Genomic DNA, 13441 nt, shown 5'->3' with positions numbered 1-13441 from the left:
GTCTGGCGGCCACACTAATCATTTTTAACCAGCCAACAGGTGCCCTGTATTTTCCTCTGATTCTAAGGAAGGATAGGACAGAATAGCAAGCAAAAATGGTCCAGTATTACTCATCACTTTGGAGAATCCCCGTATGGGCCACCAAATGCTAGCAGCAGGTCTTCATTCTTAGAGCTCCCAAGATGGTGGCGGGCCACTCCCAAGATGGCAGCAAGCCTTTTGTTCTCTGACCTGGGGTTCTTGGCCTCATGGATTCCAAGGAATGGAACCTTGGACCACACAGTGAGTGTTATAGCTCTATTAGAAGCCATGGGTCAAGGAAGAGAACCGTGGAACCCAGCAACTAGTGTTCAGCTCAATTAGGATAAACCCAGGCACTTAGCCACGCAGGAACAATGGCGAGCCTCTAGCCCAATCAGGCACAGCAATGGGTGCCTCACTGGATCAGAAGTGCAGCAGACACCCCGGATCCAGAGGGGTGGAAGTCAGCGGCAGGTCTATGATGGTGGCGATCAGCAGTGGTGGATGGCAAGCAAAAGCTCAGTTTGAGCCAGAACAAACACGGACCAGAAGAGTGTGCAGTTGCAAGATTTAATAGAGTGAAAACAGAGCTCCCATACAATGGGAGGGGACCCAAAGGAGGTTGCCACTGCCAGCTTGAATGTCTGGTTTATGTCCCGATCATTGTCCCTCCCACTATGCTCTCAGGCAATAGATGATTGACTATTTCTTTACCTCCTGCTTTTAGCCTAATTGATATTTTAGTGAGCTCTCTTTACTACCTGATTGGTTGGGTGTGAGTTGAGTTACAAGCCCCATGTTTAAAGGTGGGTGTGGTCACCTTTCACAGCTAGGTTTAGGAATTCTTAGTTGGCCTAGGAAATCCAGCTAGTCCTGTCTCTCACTAGTAATCTGTGTGGAATTAATGGAGAAAGTTGTTCTCCTGTGGAGCAACCTTGAATCTCCTTTCTATTGTCCCCAGCAATTCTGCTCTGGCCCAAACTTGCATGCTGTCCTCAACAAGTCACATGTTGTTTCCTGCTCAGCACCTGAATACCCTTCCTAATTGGGAGTGGTGTGTGTCTTGGTGAAAACAGGGTTCTGTTCCTTCTACAGGTGATCAGAAGGTTAAATTTTTGCTTTCCCTTATCCTCATGCCCAGTGCACAGCTTACGACCCAAGCTCAGCCATTTGGACGCTTTACCAAAATTCCAATTTTGGAACAGACAAATCATGGTTCAGCTGGGCATGGTGATACATGCCTATAGTTCCAGCTACTCAGGAGGCTGAGGCAGGAGGATCATTTGAGCCCAGGTTGAGGCTGCAGAGAGCTATGATCACACCACTGCACTCCAGCCTAGGTAACAGAGCAAGACTCTGTCTAAAAAAAGAAAAAAATCTGAGCATGATGGCTCACACCTGTAATGCCAGCATTTTGGGAGGCTGAGGCAGGTGGATTGTTTGAACTCTGGAGCTTGAGACCAGCCTGGGTAACATGGCAAACCCCATTTCTACCAAAAATACCAAAAAAAAAAAAAATAGCTAGGTAAGGGGCCCTTGCCTGGGGTCCCAGCTACTCAGGAGGCTGAGGTTGGAGGATCACTTGAGCAGGGAGGCAGAGATTGCAGTGAGCTGAGATCAAGCCACCGCACTCCAGCCTGGGCAACAGAGTGAGACCCTGTCTCAAAAAAAAAAAAAAAAAAAAACAAAGAGAAAAGATAAATCATGAATCACAGATGATGGCTGGTGCTTAGAGAGTGTGGAGATAGGTGTGATATGAAGATGGTGAAGTAGACACAGGAAGTTCATGTTGACCATGGTAAGGACCTGGGGTTTCATTGTAAATTGGCATGGACACCTTGTGTGATGAAATTTATGTTTTTTAAAATCAAGATTACTAGTTCTGTGTAGAAAACAGATGATGAGAGGCCAGGCATGGTGGCTCACGCCTGTAATCCCAGCACTTTGGGAGGCTGAAGCTGGCGGATTGCTTTAGCTCAAGAGTTTAAGGCCAGCCTGGGCAACATAATGAGACCGCATCTCTACAAAAAATACAAAAATTAGCTAGGCGTGGTGACATACACCTGTAATTCCAACTACTCGGGAGGCTGAGGCAGGAGCATCACTTGAACCTGGGAGGTGGAGTAACCAGTGAGCCAAGATCACGCCACTGCACTCTAGCCTGGGTGATAGAGTGAGATCCTGTCTCAAAAAAAAAAAAAAAAAAAAAAAAAAAAAAGGAAAAGGAAAAAGAAAAAGAAAAAAGAAAACAGATGATGAAGACAAAGAGATGAAGCAGATCATCAGTCAGAAGCCTACTGTAGCCTTTCAGGAAGTGAAATAATAGTAAACTGGGACAGCGAAGTGGCAAAGCGGTGGAGAATAGTGGATGGATTTGAGAGATATTTTGGAGGTAAACTTGATAAGACTGGTTTCCCTAATGTTCTAATTTCTCTAGCAGTCCCTCATACCACAATCACACATCCGTGTTGGTTCCATGATGTTGTTCTGAAGGAAATGCTTCAGTGGTAGCAATAACAGCAAATGTAATAGTAATGACAATATTGACCATCATGGCAATTGCTAACATTAACGTAGCTCTTACTGTGTGCTAGCCTGTGTTCTAAGCACTTTACACATCTTAACTCATTTAATTTTCACAAAAATCCTGGAGGGAGGTACCATTGAGATTACTCCCATTTTACAAATGAAAAAAAAGAAACAAAGAAAAATTCAGTGAGTCGCCATGTTGTCGGTCGCAGCCCGCTCGGGACCGTTCGCGCCCGTCCTGTCGGCCACGTCCCGCGGGGTGGCGGGCGCGCTGCGGCCCTTGGTGCAGGCCACGGTGCCCGCCACCCCGAAGCCGCCTGTGCTGGACCTGAAGCGGCCCTTCCTCAGCCGGGAGTCGCTGAGCGGCCAGGCCGTGCGCCGGCCTTTGGTCGCCTCCGTGGGCCTCAATGTCCCTGCTTCTGTTTGTTATTCCCACACAGACGTCAAGGTGCCTGACTTCTATGACTACCGCCGCCTTGAAGTTTTAGATAGTACGAAGTCTTCCAGAGAGAGCAGCGAGGCTAGGAAAGGTTTCTCCTATTTGGTAACTGCAGTAACTACTGTGGGTGTTGCATATGCTGCCAAGAATGTCGTCACCCAGTTCATTTCCACCATGAGTGCTTCTGCTGATGTGTTGGCTATGGCGAAAATCGAAATCAAGTTATCGGATATTCCAGAAGGCAAGAACATGACTTTCAAATGGAGAGGCAAACCCCTGTTTGTGCGTCATAGAACCCAGAAGGAAATTGAGCAGGAAGCTGCAGTTGAATTGTCCCAGTTCCAAGTTGAGGGACCCACAGCATGATCTAAATCGAGTAAAGAAGCCTGAATGGGTTATCCTGATAGGTGTTTGCACTCATCTTGGTTGTGTACCCATTGCAAATGCAGGAGATTTTGGTGGTTTTTACTGCCCTTGCCATGGGTCACATTATGATGCATCTGGCAGGATCAGATTGGGCCCTGCTCCTCTCAACCTTGAAGTCCCCCCATATGAGTTCACCAGTGATGATATGGTGGTTGTTGGTTAGAGACTTGGACTCAAGTCATAGGCTTCTTTCAGTCTTTACGTCACCTTAGAAGACTTATTTGAGAGCAAGCCTTCTGTACCTGAAGTTGATTTGAAATATGTAAGAATTGATGATGTGTTTGCTACATTAATGTGAAGTAAATTGAATTTAATGTTGAATACTTTCAAGCATTCACTTAATAAAGCCGCTGTTAAGCATTGTTGTGCTCAGTCATACATTTGAAAGGTACAATGTCTTTTTAGCTAATTCTAATTAAAAATTACAGACTGATGTACAATAAAAAAAAAAAAAAGAAAAATTCAGTGACTTGCCTGAAGTCACACAACATTCGTACTATAGCAAATATGAACTTGTCCCCACAATTTCTGATTCTGTCTTCAAATTCCTTTCCCTTGGAACCAAGGGAACTTGGTTCCCCAGCCTGCCCCGTCCAGTCCAGCCCTAGCCTGCTGACTCACACACACACACAGCCTATTCTGCCCCCAGTCCTCACCCACAGAGTTAGCAGCCTCCAGGAAGCCATTCCTGATTATGCCACATAGTTTGGTTTAAAGTTGGATACAAATAAAATAAAAATAAAAAACCAATAAAGTTGGATACAGTATTCACATGTATGACTATTGTTTATGTGTCACCTTTGGGGAGAATAAAAAGATGGGTTTTGCCTGGCAACAACTTATGTTCACTGCATATCATTGTATAGCCTTCTATGATATTTGCTTTTTTAAGCAGGGACAGTAAGTCATCATTAACATCATTGATAGGTTTTTGGAAACTGCAATTTTAAGTAAAACTATGTGTAACAAAACAAATTTTACCATAGGCTAATTGACATAAACAAGGGTTAAGTTCCTAGGCATATTTCTGGTCACAAAATCATCACTTAATTTCTAAATGGGCCGGGCGCGGTGGCTCAAGCCTGTAATCCCAGCACTTTGGGAGGCCGAGACGGGCGGATCACGAGGTCAGGAGATCGAGACCATCCTGGCTAACACGGTGAAACCCCATCTCTACTAAGAAATACAAAAAATAGCCGGGCGAGGTGGCAGCGTCTGTAGTCCCAGCTACTCGGGAGGCTGAGGCCGGAGAATGGCGTGAACCCGGGAAGCGGAGCTTGCAGTGAGCTGAGATCCGGCCACTGCACTCCAACCTGGGCTACAGAGCGAGACTCCGTCTCAAAAAAAAAAAAAAAAAATTCTAAATGAAGAAACAAAACACTTACAATATTAAACATTAAAATAGATTAGGTGTGGTGGCTGACACCTGTAATCCCAACACGCTGGGAGGCCAAAGCAGGAGGATCACTTGAGGCCAGGAGTTTAAGACCAGCCTGGGAAACATAAGAAGATCCTGCCTCTACAGAAAATAAAAAAAATTAGCCAGGTATGGTGGCACATACCTGTGGTCCCAGCTACTTGGGAGCATTGCTTGAACCCAGGAGTTGCAGGCTGCAGTAAGCTATAATCATATCACTGCATTGCAGCCTGGGTGACAGAGCAAGACCCTGTCTCAAAAACAAACAAACAAACAAAACAAACAAACAAAAACAGAGTACCCAGAGAAAACCCACAGAGACATGGGGAGAACGTGCAAACTCCACACGACAATGATCCCAGCTAGGGATCGATTTTTTTTCTCACCAATGTTATAAGAAAACAATGTTGAATGAAACAACGCTATTTGAGGACTTAGTGTGTACGTTTTACCTTAAAACTTTTTTTTTTTTCCCCGAGACAGAATTTCCCTCTGTTGCCCAGGCTGGAGAGCAGTGGTGCCGTCTCAGCTCACTGCAACCTCCACCTTCTGGGTTCAAGCAATTCTCCTGCCTCAGCCTCCCTAGTAGCTGGGATTACAGGAGCCCGCCATCACACCCGGGTAATTTTTATAGTTTTTAGTAGAGACGGGGTTTCACCGTGCTGGCCAGGCTGGTCTCAAACTCCTGATCTCAGGTGATCCGCCTGCCTCGGCCTCCCAAAGTGCTGGGATTACAGGCGTGAGCCACCGTGCCCTGCTGAAACATTTTTTAAAGATAGTTTTGAAGTCAGAGGGTCTTCCAGGATTTTATGAGGACTAAATAAGTTTAAATGGACAAATGCTTAGAACATGTAAGAACTATCTAAGCAGGGATTTGGAAATTAGCCAGGTGGGAGGGCTCACGCCTGTAAACCCACCACTTTGGGAGGCCAAGGTGAGAGGGTCCCTTGAGCCCAGGAGTTCGAGACCAGCCTTGACAGCATAGTAAGACCCCCATCTCTACAAAAAAATTAAAAAATAAATAAATAGGAAACCAGATTGTGCTAATGTAGTAGCTAAAAGATGTTCATCGACTTGGGCAAGTTACTTAACTTCTCCAGGCGTCTGCGGTTTCCTTTTCTGTAAGTGGGATAATAAAACCTAAAGCATCAGGTTTATTTATAAAGTGCCTAGCACAGTCCTTGAAATAAACCTGAAATAAACATTCAATAAATAGTTATAATTATTATCCCTATACTATAAATTCTTCAAAAAGAATTTTGGGGTCGGGCAAAGTGGCTCACATCTATAATCCCAGCACCTTAGGAAGCCAAGGCAGGCGCATCACTTGAGGTCAACAGTTCAAGACCAGTCAGGCCAACACATCTCCACTAAAAATACAAAAACTAGTTGGGTGTGGTGGCATGAGCCTATAGTCCCAGCTACTTGGGAGGCTGAGACAGGAGAATTGCTAGAACCCGGGAGGTGGAGGTTGCAGTGAGCCTAGATCACGCCACTGTACTCCAGCCTGGGCAACACAGCAAGACCCCCTTTCAAAAAAAAACACAATGAATTGTGGGCCGGGTGCAGTGCTTCATGCCTGTAATCCCAGTACTTTGGGAGGCCAAAGTGGAAGGATCGCTTGAGGCCAGGAGTTCAAGACCACCCTGGGGAACACAGGGAGATCCCATCTCTACAAAAAGAATTTTTAATTAAAAAAAATTTGCTTAATTTAGTGGCATACACTAGTAGTCCTAGCTACTCATGAGGCTGAGGCAGGAGGATCACTTGAGCTCAGGAGTTTGAGAATGCAGTTAGCCATGATCACACCACTGCACTCCCCACCAAAAAAAGGAATTGTGTTCTTGCATTAGTCAGTGTCCACGCAGGAATAAGAAAGCATATTCGAAATAAGATTATTTGCAAAGAATTTAAGAAGGAGACTGTTTTAGAAGTGTGCTTACCTACTAGTAAAGTGGAGAGGGGGGTCTGTGATTTGTAGCACTTGTCAATTGCCATGATTTACCAACCTCCAGCACTTTCCAACTCTTTCAGTGCAGAGTTGGGTAGGGTTGCAAACAAGAGGCTCTCACAACTTGGCACAAGCCAGCTCCAACACACCACTGGGACTCTGTACAGAGGTGTGGGAGAGTGTGGGGGAGTCAAAAGGGGTGGTGCAATACCTTGGAGGTAGCAACAGCAAGGAGCTGTTACTTGGTGGCTCAGGCCTATAATCCCTGCACCTGAGACTGAAGAGACAGAGCCTGAGACAGAGAGAAGAGTGGAGATCCTCACTGGATTGGAGGATGAAGGCAACCAGTCCGCAGTGACCCTGCAGCAGAAATCTGGGGAATTAAGACTCCCATCGCACTCTCCTCTCACTCTCCAGTCTCCTAATGAGACTCTCCAGTGGACAATGTCAGCTGAAGCTGGCCAGGAAGGAAGGCTGCTGACCTGAGCACATAAGTCAGCTTCCTGGGGCACAGAGCAGGGGGTGGAGGAGGGAGAGTGGAGGGGCAAACGGCAGATGCCCAGCATTGTTTTATAGTGCTTTGGCCTACGCATATAAAAATACTGTATTTGTCAGCTGGGCGCGGTGGCTCACGCATGTAATCCCAGCACTTTGGGAGGCTGAGACAGGCGGATCACTATGTCAAAGGATCAAGACCATCCTGACTAATACGGTGAAACCCCGTCTCTACTAAAAATACAAAAAAAAAAAAATAGCCGGGCGCGGTGGCGGGCGCCTGTAGTCCCAGCTACTCGGGAGGTTGAGGCAGGAGAATGGCGTGAACCTGGGAGGCGGAGCTTGCAGTGAGCCGAGATCGTGCCACTGCACTCCAGCCTGGGTGACAGAGCGAGACTCCATCTCAAAAAAAAAAAAAAAAAAAAAAAAAAAAAGATATGCGGTATTTGTCAGCCAGGTGTGGTGGCACATGCCTGTAATCCCAGCACTTTGGGAGGCCAAGAGTCAGGTGGATCGCTTGACCCAGAAGTTCAAGACCAACCTGGCCAACATAGTGAAGCCCCATCTCTACTAAAAATACAAAAACATTTGCCAGGTGTGGTGGCGCGTGCCTGTGATCACAGCAACTTGAGAGGCTGAGATGGGAGGATCATCTGAGCACGGGAGGTGGAAGCTGCGGTGAGCCGAGATGACACTACTGCACTCCAGCCTGGGTGACAGAGCAAGACCCTGTTTAAGATAAAAAAAAAAAAGAGCTAAATATTTACTCTTCGAATGAAGTCAATGTAGGTCAAATCACAGCTTCTTTAGTTCCGAACTCAAGTTCCACATTTCCAGCTGTCAGCTGGACATTTATATCTACACCCAGCAAGGATACATCCTCTAGGTTTTGGCAGTAATAGACCCTGTGAGTGGCTCACGTCTGTAATGCCCACACTTCGTGAGGCCAAGGCGGGAAAATGGCTTGAGCGCAGAAGTTTGAGACCAGCCTGAGCAACGTAGTGAGACCACATCTCTACGAAAAGAAAATTAGCTGGGCGTGATGGTGCACAACTATAGTTCCACCTGCTGGAGAGGCTGAAGTAGGAGGATTCCTGGAGCCCAGGAGGTCGAGGCTGCAGTGAGCTATGATTGCGCCACTGCACTCCAGCCTGGAAGACAGAGCGAGACGCTGTCTCTAAAAAGAAAATAAGGCCGGGCGCAGTGGCTCACGCCTGTAATCCCAGCACTTTGGGAGGCCGAGGCCGTGCTACAGGTGGTGGCATGCACCTGTAGTCCCAGCTACTCGGGAGGCTGAGGCAGGAGAATTGCTTGAACCCGGGAGGCGAAGGTTGCAGTGAGCCAAGATCGCGCCACTGCACTGCAGCCTGAGCAAAAGAGCGAGACTTTGTCCAGAAAAAAAAAGAAAAGTAAAAGAAACGAAAAAAAAAAACACAGAGGGGTGGCTCTGGAAGCTTACCCACTAGACTCAACTGCCCTCCCACCCTACTCTGTCACCATTCTCCTAAGGAGATGGACTCCTGCCTCCCCTTTCCCTCCTTAAAGTAATTTCCATCTCTCCCACCCTCCCATCCCTTTCACACCACTGCACTCCACCCTGACAACGGAGCTAGACTCCGTCTCAAAAAAAAAAAAAAAAAGAAGAAGAACAAGAAGAAAAGGAAAGGGGACAGCACTGGCCAGGCACAGTGGCTCACACCTGTAATCCCAGCACTTTGGGAGGCCAACATAAGTGGATCATCTGAGGTCAGGAGTTCAAGACCAGCCTGGCCAATATGGTGAAACTTCGTCTCTACTAAAAATACAAAAATTAGCTGGGCATGGTGTCGGGCGCCTGTAGTCCCAGCTACTATGGAGGCTGAGGCAGGAGAATGCTTGAACCTAGGAGGTGGAGATTGAAGTGAGCTGAGATTGTGCCACTGCACTCCAGTCTGGGTGACAGATCGAGACTCCACCTCAAAAAAGAAAAGAAAAGAAAGGAAAGGGGACAGCAATAATATGTCAGTTTCATTTGGATTGTTGGAAGGATCCAGAAGGTTTAGAGTGCTTAGCATGTGTAAGGAACAAGGATGAGAAAGTTATGGCACAGACTCGAGGCCAGACTGCGCAGGTCTGACCCTGAATTTACCTTCACCAGCTGCCTGGCCTTGGGTGAGCTTTTTAACCTCTCTGTGCCTCAGTTTCCTCATTTGTAAAATAAGATAATAAAATTTACCTCTTAGGACGTTATAAGGCAGAAGTTCTCAAACTTTTTGGCCTCAGAAACTCTTTACACTAAAACAATATTGAAAGACTTTTTTTTTTTTTTTGAGACAGTGTCTCACTCTGCTGCCCAGGCTGGAGTGAAGTGGTGCGCTCTTGGCTCACTGCAACCTCCGCCTCCTGAGTTCAAGAGATTATCGTGCCTCAGCCTCCCTAGTAGCTGGAATTACAGGCACGCGCCACACACCAGTTAACTTTTATATTTTTAGTAGAGACAGGGTTTCACCATGTACACCATGTGCACCTGTAATCCCAGCTGCTTGGGGGGCTGAGGCAGGGGAACTGCTTGACCCAGGGAGATGGAGGTTGCAGTGAGCCGAGATCGCACCACTGCACTCTAGCCTGGCGACACAGCGAGACTCGGTCTCAAAAAAAAAAAAAAAAAAAAAAAGGTAGTAAACACATTACATGTTAACCTAAATTTTTTTAACTTTTTATTTTTTTAGAGACAGTCTACCTACATTGCCCAGGCTAGACTCGAACTCTTGAACTCAAGGGATCCTCCCACTGGAGTAGCTGGAACTACAGGCTCACACCAAAGTGCTAGGTAACATGAGTTTTTTTGTTGTTTTTGAGACAGGGTTTTCCTGTGTCACTCAGGCTGGAGTGCAGTGGCACAATCACAGCTCACTGCAACTTCTGCCCACTGGGACTCAAGTCATCCTTCCACCTCAGCCTCCTGAGTAGCTGGGACTACAGGCACATGCCACCACAGTCAGGTAATTTTTTTTTTTTTTTTTGGAAACAGAGTCTCACTTTGTCACCCAGGCTGGAGTGCAGTGGCACGATCTCAGCTCACTGCAACCTCTGCCTCCCGGGTTCAAGTGATCCTCCTGCCTCAGCCTCCTGCATAGCTGGGATTACGGGCGCCTGCTACCATGCCTGGCTAATTTTTCTTTTTTTTTTGTATTTTTGTAGAGATGAGGTTTCACCATATTGGCCAGGCTGATCTTGAACTCCTAACCTCAAGCGATCCGCCCCCCTTGGCCTCCCAAAGTGCTGGGATTACAGGCATAAATCACTGCAACTGGCTCTTTTTTTTTTTTTTTTTTTTAAATAGAGACGGGGTTTTGCCATGCTGCCCAGGCTGGACTTGAAATCCTGGGCTCAAGTGATCCTCCAGCTCTGGCCTCCCAAAGTGCTAGGATTATAAGCATGAGCCACTGTGGCCAGGCCTATATATTTTTTTATTTATTTTTATTTTTCTGAGACAGAGTTTTACTCTGTCGCCCAGTTTGGAGCATAGTGGTGTGATCTCAACTCACTGCAACCTCTGCCTCCCGGGCTCAAGGGATCTTCCCACCTCAGCCTCCCGAATACCTGGGACTACAGGCTCTCACCAGCACATCTGACGAATTTTTTATTTTACTTTTTTTTTTTTTTTTTTTTGAGACGGAGTTTCACTCTGGTTGCCTAAGCTGGATGGGGTGCAGTGGCACGATCTCAGCTCACTGCAACCTCTGACTCCCAGGCTCTAATGATTCTTGTGCTTCAGACTCTTGAGTAGCTGAGATTACAGGCACATGCCACCATGTCTAGTTAATTTTCGTGTTTTTAGTAGAGGCGGGGTTTTGCCATGTTGGCCAGGCTGGTCTCAAACTCCTGAGCTCAAGAAATTTTCCCACCTTGGCCTCCCAAAGCGCTAGGATTAAAGGCGTGAGCCACCGCGCCTGGCCTTAATTTTTTTTATCTTTTTATTACTTATTTATTTTATTATATTATCATTACTATTATTATTTTGAGATGGAGTCTCACTCTGTCGCCCAGTCTGGAGTGCAGTGGCGCGATTTCGGCTCGCTGCAACCTCTGCCTTCCGGGTTTAAGCAATTCTCTGCCTCAGCCTCCCGAGTTGCTGGGATTACAGGCATGCACCATCACACCCGGCTAATTTTTGTATTTTTAGTAGAGACAGGGTTTCACCATCTTGGCCAGGTTGGTCTTGAACTCCTGACCTTGTCTGCCTCAGCCTTCCAAAGTGCTGGGATTACAGGCATGAGCTACTGCACCCGGCCAATTTTTTAATTTTTAATTTTTTTTTAATAGGGACGGGGGAGGGGGGTGTTCTCACTATATTGCCCAGGCTGGTCTCGAACTCCTGAGCTCAAGAAATCCTCCCATCTCGGCCTCCCAAAGTACTAGGATCACAGGCATGAGCCATTGCACCCAACCCATATGTACTTTTTAAAATAAGAATAATGCTATGCTCCAAAATAAATTTGAAGCAATCTTGTCAGCGATGGTATTGGTTTATGCTTTTGCAAGTCTCTAGCGTCTTGCTCATTAGAAAGGAGCTGGTGCCTCAACACCGCTTCTGCACTGTCCGCTGCACTCCGCCGTTTCGTGTTGAGAATATGAGGAACACCCAGCCTGACAGTGACTTGCAGCTGGAGAAAGGGAGAACCTCCCAGAGACCCTTTGGGTACTGGGGATCCCCGCCGTCCTTAGGCCACTCTTTAGGAAGCCATGTAGTCAGGATTAAATGAGGTAATATTAGTAAAGCACTTAGAATAATGCTTGGCATATAGTAAACACTGCATATTTTTTAACTACACGTAAAGCAAATACTCAATATATTTTAAACTTTTAGAATTTGGGGCCAGGCACGGTGGCTCACGCCTGTAATCCCAACACTTTGGGGAGGTCGAGGCAGGAGGATCGCTCGAGTCTAGGGGTTTAAGGCCAGCCTCGGCAACATAGTGAGACCCCTGTCTCTATGAAAAAATTAATAAAAAAACCTTTTTTTTTTTTTTTGAGGTGAAGTTTTGCTCTTGTTGCCCAGGCTGGAGTGCAGTGGTGCAATCTCGGCTCACTGCAACCCTCGCCTCCCGGGTTCAAGCGATTCTCCTGCCTCAGCCTCCTGAGTAGCTGGGATTACAGGCATGTGCCACCAAGCCCGGCTAATTTTGTATTTTTAGTAGAGACAGTGTTTCTTCATATTGGTCAGGCTGGTCTTGAACTCCCGACCTCAGGTGATCTGCCCGCCTCGGCCTCCCAAAGTGCTGGGATTACAGGCGTGAGCCACCGCGCCCGGCCAACATTTAGATTTTTAATCAATACGTGCCCGGTTGGGGTGCACTTTATGGCTACAAGGGCATTAAGATTTCCTCCCTCAAGGAGCTAACAGTCAGACGGTGGAAACCTATCTGCTACCACACTGTGAAAACTCAAGATGCTAAGAGCAATTCTGGTGGGGCAAGCAGGGGACTGTGAGTTTGCAAGGGGGTCCTTAACTCCTGCGTGGGGGGCGGATGGGGTTCTGGGTTCAGGAAAGGTTCTCCCAGGAGTGGGAGGGGGTCTGATGGACAAGTGGATTTGGACAGCCCAAATGGACAGGGGGCCTTGGGACAAGAAAACTCGTGGTGCTCGGATGCCAAGCGGGCTTCGCCCTACTGTGAAGTGGCGTTTATGTCACACGGAGCCAGTGATGGATGTGGCTTGGGGAGGAGCGCCCTGGGGCTCCGGGCGCCTCTGCAGGGGGCCGGGTCTGCGGGGAGGGTCTGCGGGCCGGGGCGTCCCCGTTTTCTTTCCGGGATGAGCCCCAGCCCGGGGACCTCCTCGTGACCCCTCCATCCCTCTCCAAGGCCGGGGCGGCTCCCCAGAGCAGCGAATCGTCCCGCGAGACCAGCGCCCCCCGGGCCCCTCTCCCGGGGCGGCCTGGACCCTTCCCGGCGGCCGGGTGGTGGGAGGAGCCAGCGCCGGGCGGGGAAGGGGCGGCCGGAGTACGGGCGAGGGGCGCTGCGGGTCTGGCGGCTGGAGACGGGGCCCAGTGTGCAGGCCGCGCAGTCAGCGCTGGGGGGGACGCCGGGGCGCCCCCGGGAGGCGGAAAGTGGGCGCGCCCCTGGCCAGGCCGGGATCGGGGCGGGGCGCGCGGCCTCCCTGCGGGGGAGCGGTCACCCAGCCT

At 48.1% G+C, this 13441-nt stretch overlaps 3 protein-coding genes across 3 annotated transcripts in view; 1 reads left to right on the top strand and 2 right to left on the bottom strand.

Moving 5' to 3' along the window:
* Positions 1 to 13441, bottom strand: part of DDX55 (DEAD-box helicase 55) — a 312124-nt gene that overhangs the window by 79541 nt on the left and 219142 nt on the right. The gene's annotated exons all lie outside the window — the stretch shown is intronic.
* Positions 1 to 13441, bottom strand: part of TMED2 (transmembrane p24 trafficking protein 2) — a 209137-nt gene that overhangs the window by 52337 nt on the left and 143359 nt on the right. The window lies entirely within an intron of this gene.
* LOC126930673 (cytochrome b-c1 complex subunit Rieske, mitochondrial-like) lies at positions 2741 to 3855 on the top strand. The gene is given in 2 exon segments (XM_050748141.1): positions 2741 to 3334; positions 3336 to 3855. Coding segments are annotated over 2 exon segments (831 nt in total). The 5' UTR covers positions 2741 to 2746; the 3' UTR covers positions 3579 to 3855.

This window comes from Macaca thibetana, chromosome 11, assembly GCF_024542745.1.
Source record: "Macaca thibetana thibetana isolate TM-01 chromosome 11, ASM2454274v1, whole genome shotgun sequence".
Lineage (NCBI taxonomy): Eukaryota > Metazoa > Chordata > Mammalia > Primates > Cercopithecidae > Macaca > Macaca thibetana.
This window is presented reverse-complemented; position numbering and strand designations above follow the sequence as displayed.